Source organism: Hemitrygon akajei, chromosome 4, assembly GCF_048418815.1.
Source record: "Hemitrygon akajei chromosome 4, sHemAka1.3, whole genome shotgun sequence".
NCBI lineage: Eukaryota > Metazoa > Chordata > Chondrichthyes > Myliobatiformes > Dasyatidae > Hemitrygon > Hemitrygon akajei.
Window position 1 is genome coordinate 101,435,430 of NC_133127.1, and position 25,485 is coordinate 101,460,914.

The window sequence follows — 25,485 nt, forward strand, 5'->3', positions numbered from 1 at the left end:
GGCCGGAACGCGTCCCCGGGAGTGACGTCATCTCGTACAGGCTTTGAGGACGTTCATTAGCGGCGCTAAGATGGCGGCAGACGCGGAGGCGTTGCTGCGGGTCAGGAATCGTTTCCGTCAGGAGACACAGGTTGTGCCCTCCCAGGAGGCGACAGGTGAGCGGCGGGCTGGTGCAGTCTGGGGCCCCATGGATTCTGATCACACCCTTCAGCCGCTATTTCTCGCACCCCTCCCCACCCGACCAAACCTCTGCAGCCATCCCGTCCTCGTTCATTCACCCACATCCCTTACACTGGCACCTTGTCTCCCTTCCTCCTACACAAAACGCACACGCCTACCTGTTCCTCAATCTTCACCTCACTACTTTCTGCCCCAAACACATCGACTGGCACCTGTACAATAGTTTCCTGCCCCTTCAATGGATCCATCCCTAACCAACCACGCCCCACCCACTGATCTGAGTTTCCGATCCTTTCCATTTCCCATACCGGGCGTTTGAGCTTATAAGATCATCTTTCACTTCACTGCGGCTTTCCTGTGTCTTGATTACTTATATACATTTTTTTTAAACTATTGTTCTGTCTCAACTCCATGAGTGGAAAATTACAAAGATTCACTACTCTTAAAATATTTCATCTCTACCTTGAATGGGTAACCTCTTTGAGACTTTCTATCTAGATTTGATATTCTGTAACAATCAGGGTAGAATTTTGAGTATGGAAGTTGTTGAACCTTTAAGAACAAGTGATTATTATTAGTCTCAAAATTTTTTGGGAGAGTATATCAATGAAAACCAAAGCTATTAAATTGGATTTCAGAAAGGCAAAGTTTGTGCAGATGCAGCAAAGACTTAAGAAGGTAAACTGGCAGAAACTGCTTGACATTGAGTCAGTTGAGGAACAATGGGGGTTGATTTAAAGAGGTACCTGTAATACACACAGGAAATCTTCATACGCAAAGTCAGGAGAAGCAGTAAAGACTACATGGATGAATAAATTAATACATATAAATGATTGAAGAGAAGACGGCTAGGTAAGGAATACAGAAAAAAACAGTAATGAGGTTAAGTGCAGGGCATATGTAAATATGAGAGCTATGGTCAAGAGGGAAACTGGGATTGCCAAAAAGCAGGTTGAGAAGGATAAGGGTATTGCTAAGGTTGACCCTAAGAGATTTTTTCAATACTTCAATAGTAAAAGTCAAGGAGGAAGTTAATTATATCAAGAATAATAGTGTTAAATTATGCAGAGAAGGACACAGAGGATACTCTGAACTCATATTTTGCTAATGTATTCACCTATGAAGATGTTAGTAATACGCCAGTAAGTGTAGAGAAAAATAAGGTTGTTTTAAGTGACTTAGAGATCTTAGAAAGTGAGGTGTTGCTTCAGCTGAAAGTTAATAAAACTCCAAGCCAGACAACAAGAATATTTAAAGAGGTCTGTGATTATATACAAAAACCGCTAACGTGTACTTTTCAAAAGTCATTGAAGACTGGTGAAATCCCTAAGGACTGGAAATGGGCCAGTGTTATCCCGGTGACTGCACTGACCCTGGTAACTATAGACCAGTTTTGCAGGCAAGATCATCGAAACAGTAATAAAAAATGAGATGGAAAAGCAGTTGATAAAAACAGGCATGTTAGCAGAAAGCCAGCATGGGTTCAGAAAAGTGAAATCATGTTTTACTAACATGCTGAAGTTTTATGAAGAAGCAACTAAAGTTTATGATAACAGTAGATTGGTTGATATCATTTACTTCATTTACTTGGTTTTCAGAAGGCTTTTGACAAGGTACCCCCCGCCCCCCGGGGTTAATAATCAAATTGCAGAAGGTAGGGATTCAGGGTAAGGTGTGTGAATGGGTGGAGGGATTTGGGGATTGATGTACCTGAACTGTTTTTGTTCTTTTGTTTTGCAGGGAGATGGGATTTGGGGGTTGATGACTGTGTTGCCTTTCTTTTTCTTTTCTTTCTTGGTTTCATGGCTATCTAGAGAATTGAAGAATTCTCTAAAAATTACCCAATTTTTATTACTTGGGTAATAAAAAAATAAACCTTCGAGAACTGGTTAAAAACAGAAAACAACGAATTATGATGAGAGGATTATTTTCACAACTAGAAGATGTTAAAAGTGGGGTTCCAGAGGGATCAGTTTTGGGGCTGCTGCTGTTTTAAATTTACATTAATGATTTGGATAATCACATAACAAATAAACTAGTAGTTTACCGATGACACAAAATTAGGGGACAGGCTGATAATCAATTCAGGCAGCCGAATCAGTAGATATCTAGATACTTCATTGATCCTAAAGGAAATTACAGTGTCACAGTAGCATTACAAGTTCACAGATATACAAATATTAGAAGAGAAGTAAGGAAGAATTTAAAAAAGTCAGTAACCTTAAAAATAAGATGTACAAGACTTCCAAGTTCAAACTGTTAAGATGGTGGTGCAAGAAATATGTAATATACAGTAATGGGTGCACATCATACTGTAGAATAAGAAGTAATGTAGTATTGCACGGGGTGTCTGCGATAGCAGGGCCTGGATAACAAAGCTAAACAGAGCTTAAACAGAGCACTGGTAAACAGAGGTTAATAATAATCTTAACAAGAGGGGGTCATCACTTCCCCAACTATAGGTTGACTCATTATAGAGCCTCATGGCTGAGGGTAAGAATAACCTCATATAGTGCTCTTTGGAGCATCACAGTTGTCATAGTCTATTACTGAAAGTGCTCTCTGTTCAGCCAAAGTGGCATGTAGAGGGTGAGAAACATTGTCCAGAATTGCCAGGATTTTTGGAAGGGTCCTTTGTTCTACCACAGCCTCCAGAGTGTCCAGTTTGACTCCTATAATAAAATCAGCCTTTCTAATCAGTTTATTGAACCTGTTGGGATCAGCCCTGTTGATTCCATTGCCCCAGCACACCACTGCATAGAAGATTGTACTGGTGACAACAGACTGGTAGAACATATCAAGGAGAGGCCTGCATACTGCAAAGGACCTCAGTCTCCTCAGGAAGCAGAGGTGACTCTGGTCCTCTTTGTACACAGCCTCTGTGTTGGATTCAGATAGATCTAAATTAAATCCATATGTGGGGAGATATATGGCAGACAAAATTTAAGTAAATGTAAAATATTACATCTAGGAAGTAGAAATATTAGATATAAATATACAATGGGGGTTCTTGAGTTAGAAAGGGTACTGTATGACAGGGATTTGAGTGTCCTAGTAGACTCATCATCATCAACATCTAGACAATGCAGAGAAGCGATTAGGAAGGCAAAAAGAATGTTGGACTATATAATGCACTCAGTGGAGTTCAAGTCAAGAGACGTTCTCCTTCAGCTGTATAATGCGTTTGAGAGGCCATACATAGAACATGGAAATCCACAGCACATTACAGGCTCTTCGGCCCACAATGTTGTGCTGACCATGTAACCCACTCTAGAAACTGCCTAAAATTTCCCTACTGCATAGCCCTCTGTTTTTCTCAGCTCCGTGTACCTATCTAAGAGTCTCTTAAGAGGCCTATTGTATCTGCCTCTACCACCATCACCAGCGGAGCATTTCACACACCCACTACTCCCTGTGTAGAAGAATTTACCTCAGACATTCCCCTTGTACCTTATTCCAAGCACCATAAAACTATGCCCCTTCGTGTTAGCCATTTCAGCCCTGGGAAAAGCGTCTGGCTATCCGCACGATCAGTACCCCTCATCACCTTAAACAGCTCTATCAGGTCACCTCTCATCCTCTTGTTCCAAGGAGAAAAGGGCAAGTTCACTCAACCCTTTTCTCATAAGACATGCTGTCCAATCCAGGCAACTTCCTTGTAAATCTCTGCACTCACTCTATAGTATCAATATTCTTTCCTGTAGTGAGGTGACTGGAACTGAACCCAATACTCCAAGTGGGATCTGACCACTTCACACTTATCGGGGTTGAACTCCATCTGCCACTTCTCAGCCCAGTTCTGCATCCTATCGATGTCCCGCTGTAACCTTTGACAACATTCCAGACTATCCACAACACCCTTAACTTTTGTGTCATCAGTAAACTTACTAACCCACCCTTCTACTTCCTCATCCAGGTCATTTATAAAAATCATAAAGAGGAGTGGTCCCAGAACAGATCCCCACAGAACACATCGGTCACTGTCCTCCATGCAGAATTCAAACAATTGACAAACACCTATTGCCTTCTGTGGTCAAGCCAATTCTGGATGCACAAAGCAAAGTCTCCTCAGATCCCATGCTTTCTTACTTTCTGAATGAGCCTTGCATGGGGAACTTTATCAGATGCCTTACTGAAATCCATATACACTACATCCACTGCTCTGCCTTCATTAATGTGTTTTGTTACATTTTCAGAGAATTCAATCAGGTTCGTAAGACATGACCTGCCCTTGACTAAGCCACACTTAGTCGGATTACGTCTCTCCAAATGCTCATAAATCCTGCCTCTCAGGATCTTCTCCAACAACTTGCCCGCCACTAGTCTATAATTTCCTAGATTATCTCTATTCCCTTTCTTGAACAAGAGAACGTTTGCAACCTTCAAATCCTCTGATACTTCTCCCATCCCTGTTGATGATGTAAAGATCAGAGACTCAGCAATCTCCTCCCTTGCTTCCCACAGTAGCCTGGGGTACATCTTGTCTGGTTCCGAGAGCGACTTATTGAACTTAATACCGTGTACAATTTTGGTTACCATATTGTGTGAGGGAGTTCAGAGAAGGGTGACTAAACTCATTCCAAGTCTGCAGTGTATGAGGTAGGAAGAAAGATTGAAAGAATTAAATCTTTTTAGCCTAAGCAGATGTAGAATAAGAGGAGACCTGATAGAAATCATTAAGGGTATAAGTAAAGTGGATGCCAGCTGCTGGAGACTGGTTAAGGAGAGATTTCAGACGAATGTCAGGAAGCGATTCTTTACATAGAGAGTTGTGGACATATGGAACAAACTACCTGGTTATGTAGTTGAGAGTAGTATGTTAGAGACTTTCAAATCTAAACTCGATAGTTCTCTCAACACACAATGTGAAAAGGAATTTGGCAAGCTTTGTTGGACTGAATGGCCTGTTCTTGTCAGAAACTTTCTAATGTTCTAATACCCATTGGTTCTAGACAGCCTAACCAGGATAGCATAATCTTCACTATCAAGTGGCCGGCTCCTGGTGACCTCTGCCTGTCTCACAGCAGTCCAGTTTGCTTATCTGCACTACTGTTATTCTATGTTTTCTTCTTCATTGTGTTGTACCCTTTCAGCTAGCTACCATTTCCCCCCAGTGGTCTCCAAACCCTCCATTCACCAAGCATGTTTTATAACCGTCAGCTTTTTCCCTGGCATCCGGCGAAATTCCTGCATCACTGCCACCCTTCACAGTTTGTTTTCAGCTTCTGCCACCCTGGTTGTGCAGTTTCTCTGACTAGCACTATAAATCATGCATCTTCAATTGTATGGAAATGCATTTGATTGGATTTTAAATTATTTAGATGTTTTTCAGTGGAAGGTGAAAAGGTCATGTCTTTCTGGTATTATGCAGTTTTTAACTATTTCATTTGTTGATAAATAGATTTAGAAGATGAAGCAAAGAAGAAAGAAAAACCGCTTCCTCGATTTAATATACACTCTGTATTCTGGATTTTATCTTCCATTGCAGTGACATACTATGTTGATTTTTTTTCTACAATTAAAACAGATTATCGAATAGAAGGGTAAATTATTTATTTATTTTTCTTTTAGTGTTCCGGTCCAATTTGAAATTTCAAAAAAATGTAGGATGTAACTTTTTTGAAGATTTTCTTGCTTTCAAAGGTTTCAAAGGTACATTTAATGTCAGAGAAATGTATACAATATGCATCCTGAAATGCTTTTTCTTCGCAAACCATCCATGAAAACAGAGGAGTGTCCCCAAAAATATGTATGGCAGTTAAATGTTAGAACCCCAAAGATCCCCCAGCTCCCCTCCCTCCCACACGTAAGCAGCAGCAAAGCAACAATCTCCCTCCCCCCACCAGCAAAAAAAAAAGCATCGGCACCCACCACTGAGTACTCAAGCGTGCAGCAAAGACACAGACTTGTAGTACCCCAAAGACTGCTCATTCATCTGGTATTCATCATACCACAGGCTCTCTCTCTCTCTCCCTAGTAAGGGAGAAAGAGATGTCTCCGTTTCACAGTAAGAGGGGAGACATAACAAACAACTCACTGATTTACGATGTTAAAAGTTAAGGAACCACCAGTAATGATAGAATGTAATTGTGTGAATTTAGTCTGAAATTGCCATCTTACATCAAATGTATTGGGGGTGTGGGGATATTTGTGAAAATATTATCCATAAAAGGTAATTATCAGAGTTATCCTGATAAATGCCAGCTATTCTGTGTGGGATGCTCTTCTTTCCCACCCAGTTGTCTGTTAGCTTGGAATTAATTGCAACAAAATATACAGATATTGAACAACCTAGAAATATTAACGTTTTGTATCTCTTGCATTGAAATCTTCATAGAAATTAGTTTAAAAACTGTAGTATTTTCAAATGAAGAGTATTTATAAACATTAAAATGCTTCAAACCATGTTCAGACTTACTGTGCTACCTATCATGTTCTCAGCATTTCTGTGGAGGTGGTGATTTCAGCCGTATCACTGATGCCAGTTCAGTGCGGTAATTTTTTATTATATTGTAAGCTGAAGTTCAGTTGATAGCCTTATCTCCAACTTTCTAGTTTCTGGTCTCATGTTCATCTCTAGGACTTTAAAATCTGGGCAGAAGTACCAGTGCAGCAACAACTGAAGTCATTAACTGCTCTGTCTAGTGCTGTTTTTTGGATAAGCCATTATACCAGAGTTTCTCCTGCTTTCTCATATGGATGTAAAAGATCCTTGGCTGGTACTTTGAAGAATACCAGGAGAATTGTCCCTAATACCTTGGCCAATTTTTAACCATTAAATAGTCTTTGTGGAAACAAAGCAGTGGATAGTGAGCACAGAGGATAGAGGGGAACAGATGGGCATTATTTACTTGGATTTCCAGAAGGCATTCAGTAAGGTGCCACATAAAAGACATTCATAAAATAAGGATGCCTAGAGTTGGGGTTGATGTATTAGCATTGATAGAGGATTGGTTAACTACTAGAAAGCTGAGAATTGGGGTACATGGGTGTTATCCTGGTTGGCAATCAGTGGTGAGTGGTGTGCCGCAGGTGTCAGTGTAGGGCCCGCAACTTTTTACAATATACATTAACGATCTGGAAGAGGGGACCGAGTGTAATGTATCCAAGTTTGCTGATAACACTAAATTGAAAGGAAAAGCAAATTGTGCAGAAGTTGCGGAGAGTCTGCAGAGAGATACAGATAGGTTATATGAGTGGGCAAAGGTCTGGCAGATGGAGTACAATGTTGATAAATGTGAGGTCATCCACTTGGGAAGGAAAAATGAAAGGGAAGATTATTGTAAAAAAAAATTGCAGCATGCTGCTGAGCAGAGGGACTTGGGAGTGCTTGTGCATGAATCACACAAAGTTGGTTTGAGGTGCAGCAGGCTATCAAGAAGGCAAATGGAATATTGGCTTTCATTGCTAGAGGGATTGAACTTAAGAGCAGGGAGGTTATGCTGCAACTGTACAGGGTACTGGTGAGGCCGCACCTCGAGTACTGCATGCAGTTCTGGTCTCCTTACTTGAGGAAAGATTTACTGGCTTTGGAGGTGGTGAGTATGAGGTTCACCAGGTTGATTCCTGAGATGAGGCCAAGAGGTGACATTGAGTCACCTGGGACTGTACTCGCTGGAATTCAGAAGAATGAGAGCATATCTTATAGAAACATAAAACATTATGAAAGGGATAGATAAGATAGAAAGTTGTTTCCACTGGTAGGTGACACTAGAACTAGGGGACATAGCCTCACGATTTGGAGGGAGTAGATTTAGGACGGAGATGAGGCAGAATGGCTTTTCCCAGAGAGTGGTGAATCTGTGGAATTCTCTGCCCAATGAAGCAGTGGAGGCTACCTCAGTAAATATATTTAAGGTTGGATAGATTGTTGCTTTAAGGGTTATGGGGAAAGGCAGTTAGGTGGAGGTGAGTCCATGGCCAGTCAGCCATGATATTGAATGGTGGAGCAGGCTTGAGGAGCCAGATGGCCTACTCCTGCTCCTATTTCTTATGTTCTTATGAAACTTATTGTTTATAAATTGGCTTACTTAGGGTCCTAGAGTTGTACAGCTGGTCATTTGGTCCATCTCTATGCTGACCTTCAGCCACCTACATTCGTTCCTTTTTTTCTTACTTACTTAAATGATTGTTGAAATGCCTGTAGTGATTATGTCTGATTCTATTACCACCTCTAACAGTGCTTTCCTGATATCATCCACAGGTGGATGTGGGGTGGACACTTACCTCTCAGATCCCTTTAAACCTCCTACCTTAAAACTATGCCTTTTATTATTGATACATCTATCATGGGAATAAATGATTTGATCTATGTACCTTATCAGTTCCTCTTATAATCTTCTATATTTATTTCAGTTCCTCCTCAGTCTTTACTCCAAGGTAAAGGAGTCAGCCTATCCAATCTAGTCTACCCATAATCAAGTCCTCCAGTCCATGCAATGTTCTAGTGAATCTCCTCTGTATTCTCCCCAACACTGATAATGATGGAACTGCACACAATATTCCAAGTGCAACCTAACTGGTGTTTTGTAAAGTTCAACATAATGTCCCAATTCTTATATTTTATGCTTCAACTTGTGTTGCTATATGCCATCTTCACCACCCTAGCCACCAATATTGCCACATTTGGAGAATTAATGGATTCAGATCCCAAGAGCTTTTGGTTCCATGAACGTTCCTTACTGCCATATCTGTGCTATCCATATTCGACTTCCCAAAATACATCACCTCACTCTTATCAGGATTAAATTCCATCTGCCAGCACTGCACCCAACTTTCCAACCGCTCTGTATCTTGTACATAACTTCCCTCACCATTCTAAACCCCATGAGTTTTCAAGTCATCTGCAAATTTACTATTTATGCCTCCTACATTCACGTCAAACTTGTTACTATATATCACAAGCAGCAAGGTTCCAGCACCAATTCTTGTACACGTTTAGTCAGAGGCTTCTAATCAGTTAAAGATACAGCTTGTCTTCGCCTTTACCTTCTTGAATAACCTAATGTGGGAGCTTGTCAAATGCCTTATTAAAGTTTATGTAGAGAACATCTATCACATTGCCTTCATTAATACATTTTGTTAGCCCTTTTAAAAAAAAGCTTAATCAAATTAGTGAAATAGATTTTTTCTCTGCACAAAGCCATGCTGAATACCCCCAATCAGATTATTTCAAATGTACCTCACTGACTGAAGTGTTTTAGGATATTCTGAAATAGATGTAAGTGATACTGCTTAAGTGCAAATCTTATCAATTGCTTGCCTCTGTGCCTATTTCCATTTATTTTATTTAGCCATACAGTGTGAGCAGGCCCTTGGAGCCACACCACCTCAGCAACTCCCTGACAAACCCAGTTAATCCTGGGACAATTTATAATGACCAGTTAACCTACCTGGTACATCTTTGGACTGCGAGAGGAAAACTGGAGCATCCAGGGAAAACCCACACATTTCATGAACGGTGCTGGAATTGAACTCCGGAATGCCCTGAGGTGTATTAGAATTGTACCAGCTGCTACATTACTGTGGTGCCAATGTTAGGAGAGAGAAATGCTGAACATTAAAATGAAAGAATGTTCCAAAAGCTGAAGCAGTTCATCTGTTTTTCTTTAGAATGCTGCCTGGCCTGAATTATTTTATTATTTACTTAAAATAAAGGAGTATAGCTGATAGTAGAAATGTGCTCCACTTATGATTGTCCTCAGGTAACAATACTGGGTAACTTCAGTTCTATTTCTCACATGGGCTTCAGGGATCACATGCTATGTCTAAGCTTTCATTGTGCAAACCACAAATCTATTGGTGAATGTAAATCCATTAACTGGATTTGGGTGATCCATTATTATGCACACAAAGCTGATATTTGTGGATCAGGAATTGTTAAGGCTAGTGATGTTAATGTTGTGCATAAAAATAAAATCTTATTCCAGTTTGCAAAACTTTGTGGCAAAGGATGATAGAGAGTAAGTGGAGAGGTCAGGAGTGTTCTTGGAATAAAAATATCAAATTTGAAACCCTGTTTATTTATAATAGAATTTATTGCATAGTCATCGTGTATGGAAGTGCTTTGCATAATGTATCTATACAACAAAATTGAAGCTGTGTTTATTCAGCTCACAGCTTTTCTCTCTTTTTAAACCAGTCGATGGTTCCTTTTGGGCAGCTCACTACTGATAATTAGCTTGCTTATTGCTATCTACTGTATATTTTACCTGGAGTGGTACAAGGAGGTCAGAGAATATGAGCAGTATAATCCTACGCTGATTCCTTCTGCTACAGCTGCTTTTATTGCTGCATCAGTGTGGTAAGTATTTTCTTTAATTTGTCATTTTTAAATGTAAGATGAGGTTGTGATAAATACTGATGCGACTAAATTAAGTGTTGTAGTTTGGCAATACTGCAAAAAAGTAAATTTTTTTATATTGTGAATTAGAATTGGGATGTTTTAATCTTAGTGGGATAATTAAATGACAATATAAATATTTTCCTTGTGTTTTCTTGTCATTTTACTAACACGAGAAAGGAAACATAATTTCTCAGTTTCTAAAGTAAAACATAGCCTTCATTCTCAAGATTTGGATGTTATTAGCATTTAATATCCCGATAGGCCTTTGAACTGAAGAAGCACATTGGTGGGTCTGCCATCTTATATATCCTGGAGAGAAACTTTGCTTCCTTGAAGAACTTTAGTGAATTAGCCTGTTTTTAAAATCCTGGCTTATTTAATTACTTGAATTTAAATTCCACCAGCTAATATGGTAGAGTTTAAACTCCCTTTTCTGGAACACTGGCCCATAACTGAGATTACTACATTAATTTATCTGCCTTCTCTCAAAACACTGAGGTTTTACTGATAATACCATAATTTCAATTGTTCTAAGATATCGCACAATCTTATTTTAGTTAAGCAATGTAAATTATCTTTCCTGCCATTTTTATGTAAATTGAGTAATTTTAAAAATGATTTGACTAAAATAGTTGCACTCTTTTGCGCATTTGTGTATTTCTGTTAGCTTGATGGATTTTCATGAGTTAAGTCTCTTGTACTTATTTCTTCCTCATTGCTATGCTTTATTCATTATTTGGAGATCGTATTGTGCAATAGAATACAACCGTGACATTGTTCCTCCTGTGAGTCCTAAGAGAAAAATTTGTCACTTAACTACAAACAAATTTGCCTCTGTCACTTATCCTAAATTCTTAATTATCCACACCCACATCATTTCCATTTCCCAGACATCCTCACCCCATCTTCCCACTGCCTTATCAGGGAAAGAGTTCCTCTTGTCCTTAACAACAATACTATGAGCCTCCGCATCTGGCACATCATTCTGCGCAGCTTCTGCAATATTCAATGGGATCCTACCACCATATACATCTTGAACTCACCCCACTCTCCACTTCCTACAGGGATCTCTTTCGGCCATCCATTCTTCCCCACTACTCTCCCTCCTGGCACTTATCCCTACAAATGGAAGAAGTGCTACATCTTCCCATTTACCCCTTCCTCACCTCCATTCAGCACCCCAAACAGTCCTTCCAAAGCTTCGGGTCTTTTGTAACTGGTGCTCTTGATGGGACCTTCCTGATTCCAGGAATGAAAGGGTTACCATGTGAGGAACATCTGGCAGCTTTGGGCTGTATTCCCTGGAGTTCAGGAGAATGAGGGGGGATCTCATAGAAACATTCCAACAGTTAAAAGGCTGAACATATTAGATATGGCAAAGTTATTTCCCATAGTTGGGGATTCTAGGACAAGAGGGCATGACATCAGGATTGAAGAATGTCCATTTAGAACGGAGATGTGGAAAAATTACTTTAGTGAGAGGGTGGTAAATCTGTCGAATTTGTTGCCATGAGCAGCTGTGGAGGCCAAGTCATTGGGTGCATTTAAGGCAGATAGATAGGTTCTTGGTTAGCCAGGGCATCAAAGGGTATGGGGAGAAGGCAGGGGAGTGGGGGATACATTGGGGGATAGCTTTGTGAGGCATTTTTGCTGCATCTGCAACAAACGGGGTTTCCTGGTTGCCAACCATTTTAACTCCCAATCCTCATTCCCATTCCAACGTGTTGGTCCATGGCTTCTCCTGCTGCCACTATGAAGCCACTGAGGAGCCTCCAACCCGAACAGCAATTTTTTTTAACTTCTGGTAATTCTTCCCCCTCCTCTTCCATTTCTCAGTCTGCCTTTCCTCTTACCACTTCTCCTTCTCACCTCTTCCCCGGGATCCCTCCTTCCTTTTCTTTCTCCCATGGTACACTCTCCTCTCCTATCAGATTCCTTCTTCAGCCTATTTCTACCTTTTCTACCTATCGCCTCCCAGCTTCTCCCTATATCCTGCCTCTCCCACCCACCTGACTTCATCTAACACCTTTTAGCTTGTACTCCTTCCCTCCCCCCCGCCAGCTTATTCTGGCTTTTTCTCTATTCCTTACCAGTCCTGATGAAGGGTCTCGGTCTGAAACATCGACTGTTTATTCTCTCCATGGATGATGTTTGACCTGCTGAGTTCCTTCATCGTTTTATTTATGTTACTCTGGATTTCTAGCCACTGTGGGATCTCATGTGTTTATATTGAGTACTTGAAGAAAAAAAATCATTTACTATTAAAGTTAATATGCAACTACTACAAAATAATTCCTGCGACTCTTAAGAGCAAAATCTATCTCCTAACCTGCAAACAAATTATTTTATCATTCAGGATATCAATTGTTAGCTGAGTGACTATTCAAAATATGAAGATATTTTATCTGCAATTTGAGAAGGATAAGGGCAGCTCGGAGGTGTCAGTGTTGCAGTTGAACGGGGAAACAATGGAGCCATGAGGGAGGAGCTGGCCAAAGTTGACTGGACGGATAGCCTAGCAGAAAAGACAGTGGAACAGCAATAGCAGGTATTCTTGGGAATAATGCACAAGGTGCAAAATCAGTTCATCCCCCAGAGAAGGAAGGATTCAAAGGGGGGAAAGGGGCCACAGTGGTTGACAAAGGAAGTCAGAGATTGCATAGCATTAAAAAAAAGGAAGTATGACAGAGCTAAGGTGAGTGGGAGGACAGATGATTGGGAAGTTTTTAAGGAACAACAGAACTTAACTAAGAAGGCAATACGGGGAGAAAAAATGAGGTACGAACGCAAGCTAGCCAGGAATATAAAGGAAGATAGCAAAAGCTTTTTTAGGTATGTGAAGAGAAAGAAGATAGTTAAGAACAATGTTGGGCCCTTGAAGAATGAATTGGGTGAAATTGTTATGGGAAACAGAGAAATGGCAGAAGAATTTAATGAGTACTTTAGATCTGTTTTCACTAAGGAAGACACAAACAATCTCCCAGATGTATGGATGGGCCAAGGACATAGGGTAACAGAGGAAATGAAACAGATTGACATTTGGAAGGAAACAGTGATGAGTAGACTGATGGGACTGAAGGCTGACAAATCCCCAGGTCCAGATGGTCTGCACCCTAGGGTACTAAAGGAGGTGGCCCTGGAAATTGCGGATGCATTGGTAATCATTTTCCAATGTTCCTTAGCTTCAGGATCAGTTCCTGAGGATTGGAGAATGGCTAATGTTATCCCACTTTTTAAGAAAGGAGGGAGGGAGAAAACAGAGAACTATCGACCTGTCAGCCTGACATCCGTGGTGGGGAAGATGCTAGAGTCCATTATTAAGGATGAAATAGTGGCATATCTAGATAGCAGTGATAGGATTGGGCTGAGCCAGCATGGATTTACTAAATCATGCTTGACTAATCTGTTGGGAGTTTTTCGAGGATGTAACCAGGAAGTTAGATGGGGGAGATCCAGTGGATGTAGTGTACCTCGATTTTCAGAAGGCATTTGATAAGGTCCCACATAGGAGATCGGTGGGTAAAATCAAAGCTCAGGGCATCGGGGGGAAGACATTGACATGGATAGAAAACTGGTTGGCAGATAGAAAGCAAAGGGTAGCGGTGAATGGGTGTTTCTCGGAATGGCAGGTGGTGACTAGTGGGGTGCCACAGAGCTCGGTATTGGGACCACAGCTGTTTACAATTTACGTCAACGATGTAGATGAAGGCATTGAGAATAACATCAGCAAATTTGCTGATGATACTAAGCTGGGTGGCAGTGTGACATGTGATGAGGATGTTAGGAGAATTCAGGGTGACTTGGATAAGCTGGGTGAGTGGGCAGATACTTGGCAGATGGCGTTTAATGTGAATAAGTGTGAGGTTATCCACTTTGGGAGTAAGAACAGGAAGGCAGATTATTACCTGAACGGTGTAGAGTTAGGTAAGGGAGAAATACAAAGAGATCTAGGAGTCCTTGTTCATCAGTCACTGAAGGTGAATGAGCAAGTGCAGCAGGCAGTGAAGAAGGCTAATGGAATGTTGGCCTTTATTACAAAGGGAATTGAGTACAAGAGCAAGGAAATCCTCTTACATTTTTGGTCTCCAGGGTTAAGGAAGGACATCCTGGCTGTAGAGGAAGTGCAGCGTAGATTCACGAGGTTAATTCCTGGGATGTCTGGACTGTTTTACGCAGAGAGGTTAGAGAGACTGGGCTTGTACACACTGGAATTAAGGAGATTGAGAGGGGATCTGATTGAAACATATAAGATTATTAAGGGATTGGACAAGATAGAGGCAGGAAATATGTTCCAGATGCTGGGAGAGTCCAGTACCAGAGGGCATGGTTTGAGAATAAGGGGTAGGTCATTTAGGACAGAGTTAAGGAAAAACTTCTTCTCCCAGAGAGTTGTGGGGGTCTGGAATGCACTGCCTCGGAAGGTAGTGGAGGCCAATTCTCTGGATGCTTTCAAGAAGGAGCTAGATAGGTATCTTATGGATAGGGGAATCAAGGGATATGGGGACAAGGCAGGAACTGGGTATTGATAGTAGATGATCAGCCATGATCTCAAAATGGCGGTGCAGGCTCGAAGAGCCGAATGGTCTACTTCTGCACCTATTGTCTATTATATTTTGTAACTGTCCCAAGTGTTGCAGAGTTCAGTTGTAAAACACAAATCATGATCTACTTCCCAAATCTTTCCCATATTTTTTTCCATTACTGTTTTGGAATCTAACATTAAATATAGTTCCATCACTTATGAGGGAGGGTAAAATTCCAAATTATAAAATGGGGGAAAAAATTTCTTTATTTTAATTTCTGCCCATCACGTATTAACCCTCCAAGCCATTGGAAAAGTATTTATTTAATCTACTTATCTCTTCTGATACCTAATCATCTCATGCCCTGATCTGCTGTAAGGAGAATAATCAGTTATACACAACAGAAACATTGAATACTGATGACTCACCTATACTAAACCCATTTTCCAGCCTTCTAAATCTGTAGCAATTTAGAGTCACAAGATACTGTAGATGCTAGATCTTGAGCAACATGCACAAAATGCTGGAGGAAGTCAGCAAATCAGGTAGCATCTCTGGAAGGAAATTGAAGGACCACTTGGTCAAACACCTTTGCTCTGTCTGCTGCAACAGACAGGATCTCCTGATGGCTTCCTATTCCCACACCATTGTTTCTGTCCATGGTGTCCTCTACTGTCACAATGAGGCCAAATGCAAGACAGAAGTATGTTCCATCTGAGTAGTCTCCAACATTGAAAGGTCTACCTTCCCGTAACCACTCCTCTCTGTTCCCACCACCCCACCACCTTTTGTTTCCTCATTCTGGTGCGCCTCTCATATCTTTCTCATCTATAACCCCACCTTCATGTCCTGCCCACCAGCTTTCTCTGGTTCCCCACCTCTTTCTCTTTATTCCATGGTCCACTGTCCACCCCGATCAATTCCTTTTTCTTCAGCCCTTTACCTTTCTACCTATCACCTCCCAGCTTCCAACATCACCCTCTCCCCAACATACACACCCACCTTCCCCTTCACCTATCACTTACCAGCTTGACTCCTCCTCCTTCCCCCCACCTTCTTATTCTGGCTTCTTCCCCCCTCCTGTTCTGATCCTGATGAAAGGTGTTAGTCTAGAATGTGGTCTGTTTATTTCCTTCCATAGATGCTGCCTGACGTACTGAATTCCTCCAATATTTTGTGTGTGTTGCTACAGCAAGTTAAGTCTGTTCTAGATAAATAATAAGTGTTGTGAGAGTACCTGTCTTCACTGCCCATCAGGTTGTGAACTTCTGAATCTAACTACTCTCGGGTGAAAAACTGCTTCTCAGAACCCTTCTGAAACTCTTGCCTCTTACTTTAAACATATACCCTTTCATTTTGTACATCTCTAAAATTTCTTAATATCTGCTATAGGTATACCCCTCGGTTTTTACCTCAGTGGGGTTCAGACTCCTGTGCTGTAAGAAATACAACCCTCCCAGCCACCCTGATAAATGTTCCACTCCAGGCACATCTGATGAATCTCTTCTGCACCCTCTCCACTGCAATCTCATCATTCTTATTGTGTGGTAACCAGAAATTCACAAAGTTCTCTAATATGTTATAAATTTTACTGTATCGTCCCTGCTGGTAAATTTTACAGTATGCTGCAGCTAATGAAGGCAAGTATAGCGCTTGACTTTCCTACCTATGCTGCCACCTTAAAGATCCATGATGATAATGACATCGACTCAGGCCTGAGAGGCCAGCGTCAGGCATTTTCATGCCTTACAGGGTGCGGAACGAAAGACTGTGTGGTGGGCCACTCCTCACACAGACATTTTGCAGTATTTTTCTTTATTTTACGGAGTCGAGTTGTGAGCTCAACACTCAACCCGGCACGGATGGAAAGCGTACTCGGGAATGGCCCAACTGGATTCGAACCCAGGAACCTCCGTTCCAGAGTCCAGTGCTGATGTCACTGCGCCACCAGCCGATAAAGATCCTTAGTCTGGTACATGAAGGTCTTGCCATTCCTTAATGCACCGTAGGACCATACCAGTGCTTCTCCCTTGCTAATTCTCCAAAAAATGCATCACCTCACACTTAACAGGAATTAAAATCTGTCATTGTTCTTCCCGTCTTACCAACTTTTAAATATTATTGAACATGTATGCTTACTATAAGCTGCAATTACTCTCACTATTCCAATTTTTGTGCTATTAACAAACTTATTAATCATACGTCCTAAAGTCATAAACATTATGCGGCATTGCAAAATTACGCAGCAAACAGTTGCAGAATTGATTCCTCTGGTACACCACTGGTCATAGGCTTCCAATCATAGAAACAACCTTCATTACCACTACCTGTTCCTATTACCAAGCCAGTTTTGGATGCAATTTACCTACATGTCTTGGATCCAATGGACTTTGGACCATTCTCCCATGTAGGACCTTGTCAGGCCTTTTTGAAATCCATGTAGATTACATCAACGCCACTGACTTTGATATATTTTGTTACCTCTATGAAACCTTAACTCAAGCTGGTTAGACAGGATGTCCTACTAGCAAAGCCTTCAGTCTGTCTTTGATTAATCCCTGTCTTTCCAACCATTCATTAATCCTGTCTAAATTTCTGTATCACTCCAGCACAAGCCTGTGATTATCTATCATAACCCCACTCCCCTTCTTGAATAAGGGTATCACATTTTCTGTCATTTAGTCATCTAGTGTTTCATCTGTGACCAGCTGAAAATTGAAAAATCTTTGCCAGAGCCCAAATCATCTCTTCCCTAGCGTCCCATTTAATTGCTATTTCCCTCTCCTTCATCCTGGTAAGCTTTTCTTCACCCTCCTCAATGCCTTCATGTTCTGTCAAAAGTATTGCAGCAACTCTAGGACAAATTATTCCCTGGCTGGAGCATAGATTGTTTTAGAAGATGTAGAAAAACAGTTAACTGTCCACTTCAATGACACACCACTCACCTATCTGCCTGAACTATGAAATGTCATCAACCAAAATATCTTCAATCTCCCTCACCCTCCACAGATGATCAGTCTCAGTGCTGTTACACCAGAATTACCAGCTCTGATGTTAACTGGAAAGACTGATTATCTGAAATTGCTGAATTCATTGGTGAGCCTGGAAGTCTGTGGCTCAATATTGAGAAATTTCGGATAACTAGCCATTCCAGTTTTTGTCAGAATGGTGAATGCTGGGGTGCTCAGCAGTTTGGATGCTGCTTGTGGGCAGTGTGAGGAGATTGGTGTTGACTCCATTCCTCCTGTAATCCACAACCAGCCCCTTTGTTTTTGCGTAGGAACAGGCCTTTTGACCCACCAAGTTTGCACCGATAATTCCAGTATAATTCATCAACCTGGGTCAGTTTTTCTCTCTGTGCATGCATCCTGACCTGTATTTTCAGCACTTTCTGGTTTTATTTCTATCATTTTTGTGGCTATACTACCTTTCTAATTGTTCAATTTAGATTATAGAACTTGGGATAGTAGAATTTGAATGAATTTGAATTTTGAATAAATTGACTTTATTCCTTATATCCTTCATATACATGAGGAGTAAAAATCTTTACGTTATGCCTCTGTCTAAATGTATAATCATAGTAATTTATAATAAATAGAACAGTCATTTTAACATAGAATACACTCAAATTAGCGTGAGTTAATCATCTGATGCCCTGATGGAAGAAGCTGTCCCGGAACTTGTCAGTCCTGACTTTTATGCTGCGGTAACACTTCACGGATAGTCGTAGCTGGAAAAGATTGTGGTTGGGGTGACTTAGGTTCCCAATGATCCTACAGGCCCTTTTTACACACCTGTCTTTGTAAATATCCTGAATCATGGGAAGTTCACAACTACAGATATGCTGGGCTGTCTGCACTACTCTCTGCAGAGTCCTGTGATTAAGGGAGGTACAATTCCCATACCAGGCAGTGATGCAGCCAGTCAGGATGCTCTCAATTGTGCCCCTGTGAAAAGTTCTTAGGATTTGGGGGCCCATACCAAACTTCCTCAACCCTCTGAGGTGAAAGAGGTGCTGTTGTGTCTTTTTCACCACACAGCTGGTGTGTACAGAACACGTGAGGTCCTCGGTGATGTGGATGCCGAGGAACTTGAAGCTATTTATCCTCTCAACCCCAGATCCATTGATGTCAATAGGGGTTAGCCCATCTCCATTCCTCCTGCAATCCACAACCAGTTCCTTTGTTTTTGTGCAGGAACAGAACTTTTGGCCCACCAAGTTTGGACTGATAATTCCAGTATAATTAATCTCTTCTGTCTGGTCTGTATCCCTCTATCTCCTGCCCATTCAAAAGTCTATAAATAGCTCTAATCACGTCCCCTGGCAGCATGTTTCAGGTTCCCCTGAGTTTAAAAACAAAAACAATTTACCTTGCAATTCCTCTTCTGAACATCCCCTTCCCACCTTCACCTCCCCTCTTCTCCCCCCACTCCCTTATGGTTGATGACATATCACATATCCATTTGGCTATCTACACTGTCAATCCCTTTCATAAATATATATACTTCTCTCAGCCTATGATCCAGGGAAAATCTAATAATTCAGATGGTCCAAACTGTGAAACTTCAGCGTGAACCTCTTCTGCACTCTCTCTAAAGCCTATGTGTCCTGTGCTGTGGTGACCAGAGCTGCACAATACAACAAATGTGAAGTTTTATAAACCGCTAAATCATTTCCTGATTTACACATACAAAATGCTGAAGGAACTCAGCAGTTTAGGCAGCATCTATGGAGAGGAATAAGTAGTTGACGATTTGGAGGGCACCCTTCCATAGACTGTTTATTTCTCTCCATAGATGCTGACTGACCTAACGTGTTCCTTCAGCATTTTTGTGTGTTCTGGATTTCCAGCATCTGCAGAGACTGTTGTGTTTGTGGTTTCCTGACTCTTATTTAATACCATGATAGATGATGGTAAGCATGCTATTTGCCTACTTTACCACCCCATCCACTTGTGTTTCCACTTGCAGGATTATGGATTTGCAACCACAGTTCCTCTGTACATCCACACTCCTAAGGGTCCTGCCATTTACTGTATATATTTCTATCTTGCATTTGTTGTCTAATATGCAACACTTCATACTTTTCCAGATTAACCACTATCTGTCATTTCATCACCTTTTCTGCCTCGATTCTTTTGAAAGAATCTGTGTCACCTCTCAATTGGATGTTGCATTTTGCGCGTTCACACGCAATACCAATTTTATTATGTCTAAACTGTAAACATATTGAAATGACTGAAATGAGACTATGTTTACACAATTGGGCACCCAGTAAGTCTATAAACTATCTATTGAAGTTGTGCTTTTTTTTTTACAGCTTTAACGTTGCACTGTGGCCAGTGTGGTCTTTCTTTACTCCTTTCATTCTTTTCACTCAATTTATGGGCCTTGTAATGTTTGTATCGCTCCTGGGATAATGATCTGCAGGTAATATTCCATTATGCCAACTTTTATATTTAATAATGCATTTAGCACTAGTTTTTGCATCTACTTATTTTAGATTTGAAAATTGCTGCAATTATTAATCATCTAAATTATCAATAATCCCACTTGTAGGACATTTGTTCTCAACATTTGGTGCCTTGGTAAATGTAGATAAATTTTAAACATCCATGGCTCTTGCTTTAATTCCCAACCAGTAACCACAGCTAGAGAGGGTTTACCTGTTGGAGTGGAGAGGATGGAAATCATTTGGAGGACCACATAATTTAAAAGTTTGTCTGCCAAAGTCACACGGTGAATAAGTATTTCAGAGAACCCATAAGAACCATATCTTGGCAAGTTATTATATCTAGAAAGGAGAGGTGGTGAAAAACATTTATGAATAAAAGCATTCATTTGAGTCAGTTAAAGAATGTTTTTGGAATCCAGTAAACTTTACTAGGCTAGTGGAAGATTTTCTTATGCTAAGTGATTTCTCTATTTATTCTAGTTTTATGTTCAGCAGTAAAATATTTTGGATTTACTTAAACAGTTTATTACTCATTTCTAAATCCTCACGCTGATTTCTGATTGAAATAAAATAGTTGTCCACCTGTTCTTCTGACTTTGCTATCCTGACTCATAGTAAACCATCAATGCTGGGTAGCTTGTACTTCCACTTATTTATTGAAAACCTTCAAACCAACCTTTTCTTATTTCATAAAGTTGAAAAGACAACACTTGCAGGCTGCCCCCAACACATCCTTAAATTGTGAACGCAAACGATGCATTTCAGTGTACAGTATGTTTCCATGTACATATGATAAATAAATGAATCTGGAAAAAAAAGTAAGTACACCAATGGTGATAAAAACAAAATTCAAGGCAATAATTTCTTGTGTTATGTGTAATTTTGGCTGTATTCCCACATTCTTCCCAACCTCTTTCTTGGCTATGTTGTTCCCACTGTGTCATTTATTGTAATCTAGTAGGAAGAACAAGTTATAGAACCATAGAACATTACAGCACAGAAACAGGCCTTTTAGCCCTTTTTGGCTGTGCCGAACCATTTTTCTGCCTAGTCCCATTGACCTGCACCTGGGCCATATCCCTCCAAACCCCTCTCATCCATATACCTGTCCAAGTTTTTCTTAAATGTTAAAAGTGAGCCCGCATTCACCACTTCATCTGGCAGCTCATTCCACACTCCCACCACTCTCTGCGTGAAGAAGCCCCCCTAATGTTCCCTTTAAACTTTTCCCCCTTCACCCTTAACCCATGACCTCTGTTTTTTGTCTCCCCTGGCCTCAGTGGAAAAAGCCTGCTTGCATTCACTCTATCTATATCCATCATAATTTTATACACCTCTATCAAATCACCCCTCATTCTCCTACGCTTCAGGGAATAAAGTCCTAACCTATTCAACCTTTCTCTGTAACTCAGTTTCTCAAGTCCTGGCAACATCCTTGTAAACCTTCTCTGCACTCTTTCAACCTGTAATTAGGTGACCAAAACTGCGCACAATACTCCAAATTCAGTCTCACCAATGTCTTATACAATCTCACCATTACATTCCAACTCTTATACTCAATACTTTGATTTATAAAGGCCAATGTACCAAAAACTCTCTTTACAACCCTATCTACTTGTGACGGACTTTTAGGGAATTATGTATCTGTACTCCCAGATCCCTCTGTTCTACTGCACTCCTCAGTGTCCTACCATTTACCTTGTATGTTCTACCTTGGTTTGACCTTCCGAAGTGCAATACCTCACACTTGTCTGTATTAAACTCCATCTGCCATTTTTCAGCCTATTCCTCCAACTGGTCCAAATCCCTCTGCAAACTTTGAAAACCTTCCTCACTGTCCACTACACCTCCAGTCTTTGTATCATCAGCAAATTTGTTGATCCAGTTTGCCACATTATCATCCAGATCATTGATATAGATGACAAATAACAATGGACCCAGCACTGAACCTTGTGGCACACCACTAGTCACAGGCTTCCACTCAGAGTAGCAATCCTCCACTACCACTCTCTGGCTTCTTCCATTGAGCCAATGTCTAATCCAATTTACTACCTCTCCATGTATACCTAGCAATTGAATCTTCCTAACTAACCTCCCATGCGGGACCTTGTCAAAGGCCTTACTGAAGTCCATGTATACAACATACACTGCCTTCCCTTCATCCACTTTCCTGGTAACTTCCTCGAAAAACTCTTAATAGATCGGTTAAACATGACCTACCATGCACAAAGCCATGCTGACTTTTTCTAATAAGTCCGTCTATCCAAATACTTGTAGATCCTATCTCTTAGTATTCCTTCCAATAAATTACCTACTACTAAGTTGAACTAGTTAAACTGATTAAATATTTGAAGCAATACAAGAGCAGGCCACTAGTCTTTTCATATATTGCTCTGTCTTTTCCTCTGGACTTCCTTTCCCATCTCATCTTCAGGAACTATTCAAAGAACTGATCATGCAAACTAGATGTTTCAACTGTCAACAGCATTTAATCAGCTCTACTTCTAATTCGGGTTATTATATCTGCATCACAGTTATTAACTTTTCACAAAATTAGCAGACAAGTAACCTTTCAAATAGAATCCTTCGGTGAACATTTTCACATTTCCTTAAGTAGGATTAGAGAAAATGGCCTTAATTATAGCATAGTCACTGTGATTGTCCGGTTATATCATGGGATAAATATTTTAAATGCATACAAATGTGTATAATTATTTTACCAAGTCGTATTTTTCATTTCTTCTCATTTCAGAGTTCAGTTTGGTGTGTCCTGCAAATAAAAGTGTTCTTTCCTGACTCTGGGGTTGTCAAGTTCAGTTAATTAAACTTACATTTAAAAAAATAAGCATGTATAATTTATTCTTGAACTATAATTAGATTGTGGAACTAAACTATTTTTATAAAAGCTAAAGGAAATTACAATTATGTAGTTCTGTGAATAGTGTAATTAAAGAATTTAATAAAATTTGCAAAATATGATCTTCCAACATGATTTTGGAACTCCCTGAAACTGCAGCTGATGTTCCCTTACTCATGGACTGCCAAGAAAATTTGCAAATATCTTTGTCAGTCATTCCCAAAAGATCCAAACTATTTTCTAATTGGTTCACTACTTTACTTGACCTGTTAAGTATAACCTGATTCCATTGTTCTGCAAATGCCCTTTTCATTCACTAAGTTAGTACATTTTCAGTTCTTCGTGGGATATGTGCATCCAAGCTACTTATGAAATAAAGACCAGGTTATAAAAGTTATCCCTTTAGAAATTTTGCACCAACTTGGAAGAAAACAAAAAGCAGAGGAAATCAGTGCTCAGGTTGTTTGTTGTTTAATTTAAAATTGTATACTACAAATTTAAATGTGCTTTAATTAGATTGAGATTGCTGTAACTTCTAAGTTAATTCTATGGAAATTTCATAAAACCTCGAACAAAAGATATTTTGTTCAATACTTTTGTAAAACAAGCTTTAAATTTACATAGCGTTTTAATATTTCTGTATATTTAAAACCACTGGAACATGTACAAAGTAAACAAAAGTAAGCTTTTGCATTTAAAACATGCTTGTTGACTGATCTTTCTTCAAGTTTAAAAGACTGTTGTATGTATAAAGCATGCTGTTTCCTTTACATGGTATTTTGGCCAAACACGAAAATAAATGTACTGATGTAGTAAATATTGATGGTGCAATACTCTCATTGTTAAAATCTTGAACGCAGTCTTTGAGTATATGAATTCTATTGTTCCAAAAGAACAGATGGTGTCCATTTTTCCAGTGATAGATTTTCATCAAGTCAAATGACATTATTCATCCAGGATAACATACAGATCCCATGTACTTGTGATAACTGCCAAATAGAAGTATTCTGTAGTACAAAGCATATAACCAACAGCTTACAGGAAATTTAATTCTTGAGCTAATGTCATCATTGCAAAATTTTTCTGACTGGGTATTTATGAAACATGTAAACCCATCTCCCATCACCTGATTCAATACCTTCAAGTGTACATCTAGAAACTTAATAAATGCTGCTGGTGACCCAGTTGTAATCTCTGTCAGGCAGTGCATTCCAGCTATTTACCGCTCTTTGGATGAAGAAGGTCTTCCTCATATACCTTCTAAATCTCACTCCCTATCCAATATCTACAGTATGTCCTCTAGTTTTATTCACATGATACTGGGAAAAAATTCAACTCTACCCTTTTAATACCTCACATAATTTTAAATTCCTCAATCACGTTAACTCTTAATCTGCTCCCTCCAGGGAAAGCAGATCTAGTTTGTCCAGTATCTGTTCATAACTGAACTCCTCCCAGGCAACATCTTGGTGAAACTCCTCCACGCTTTCAACAGCATCCTTCCTATTGCATGCTGACCAAAACTGCATGCAGTTCTTCAACTGAGGTCTAACTAAAGTTTTATGGTTGGAGCAACACCTCCCTACTTCTGTATTCAAAGCTCTGACTAATGTATTGTAATATACCTTCCTTTCCTTCCTAATGTATTGTAATATACCTTCCTAAGCACATTAATCATCTTCAAAGATCTATGAGCTTGTACTTCAAGGACTGCTTGTTTCTCAATATTTCTTAAGTCCCTACTGTTCATCCTAGCCTCATTAGTACGCCCAAAATACAACATCTCACAGGTATCTGTCATTTTTCAGCTGATTTCACCAACACAACAATATCTGTGCAGCTTAAGACTTCCTACTACACCATTAACAACTCTGATAATCTTTTTGCTATCGGCAAACTTACTCAGCTCTCTCACATCCAAATCTAATTCTTGTGAGAAGCCACTTGCCACTGGAATCCAAACACAAAAACAACACTCTACCATTACCTCTCTGTCTCCTATTGCCAAGCTAATTTTGGGTGCAGTTTGCCGACTTGATCTAGATCTCATGGGCTGTAATCTGAACCAGTTTCTCTTATGGAACTTCATCATAGGCCTTGCCAATGTTAATGTATCTCATACCTA

The 25,485-nt window shown here is 40.1% G+C and overlaps 1 protein-coding gene across 2 annotated transcripts; it reads left to right on the forward strand.

The window, feature by feature from the left end:
- The first annotated feature begins 37 nt into the window (after positions 1 to 37).
- On the forward strand, positions 38 to 24,160 carry tmem128 (transmembrane protein 128). 2 transcript variants are annotated; one of them, XR_012098667.1, is made up of 6 exons: positions 38 to 155; positions 5,582 to 5,723; positions 10,322 to 10,483; positions 12,882 to 13,073; positions 20,369 to 20,478; positions 23,256 to 24,160. XR_012098667.1 is itself a non-coding variant. In XM_073043119.1 (5 exons), exons 1-4 carry the CDS (start codon positions 71 to 73, stop codon positions 20,466 to 20,468), a joined length of 489 nt encoding a protein of 162 aa, XP_072899220.1. In that variant the 5' UTR covers positions 38 to 70; the 3' UTR covers positions 20,469 to 20,478; positions 23,256 to 24,160. The 2 variants fall into 2 exon arrangements, 1 of the variants encoding a protein (XP_072899220.1); XM_073043119.1 differs by lacking the exon at positions 12,882 to 13,073.
- Positions 24,161 to 25,485: the final 1,325 nt, after the last annotated feature.

Coding starts and splice junctions, on each gene's coding strand:
- tmem128 (XM_073043119.1), top strand. CDS start 71: ATGGCGGCAGACGCGGAGGCGTTGCTGCGGGTCAGGAATCGTTTCCGT. Junction 5,724..10,321: donor ACAGATTATCGAATAGAAGG/GTAAATTATTTA, acceptor TTTTTAAACCAG/TCGATGGTTCCTTTTGGGCA. Junction 10,484..20,368: donor TTTATTGCTGCATCAGTGTG/GTAAGTATTTTC, acceptor TTTTTTTTACAG/CTTTAACGTTGCACTGTGGC.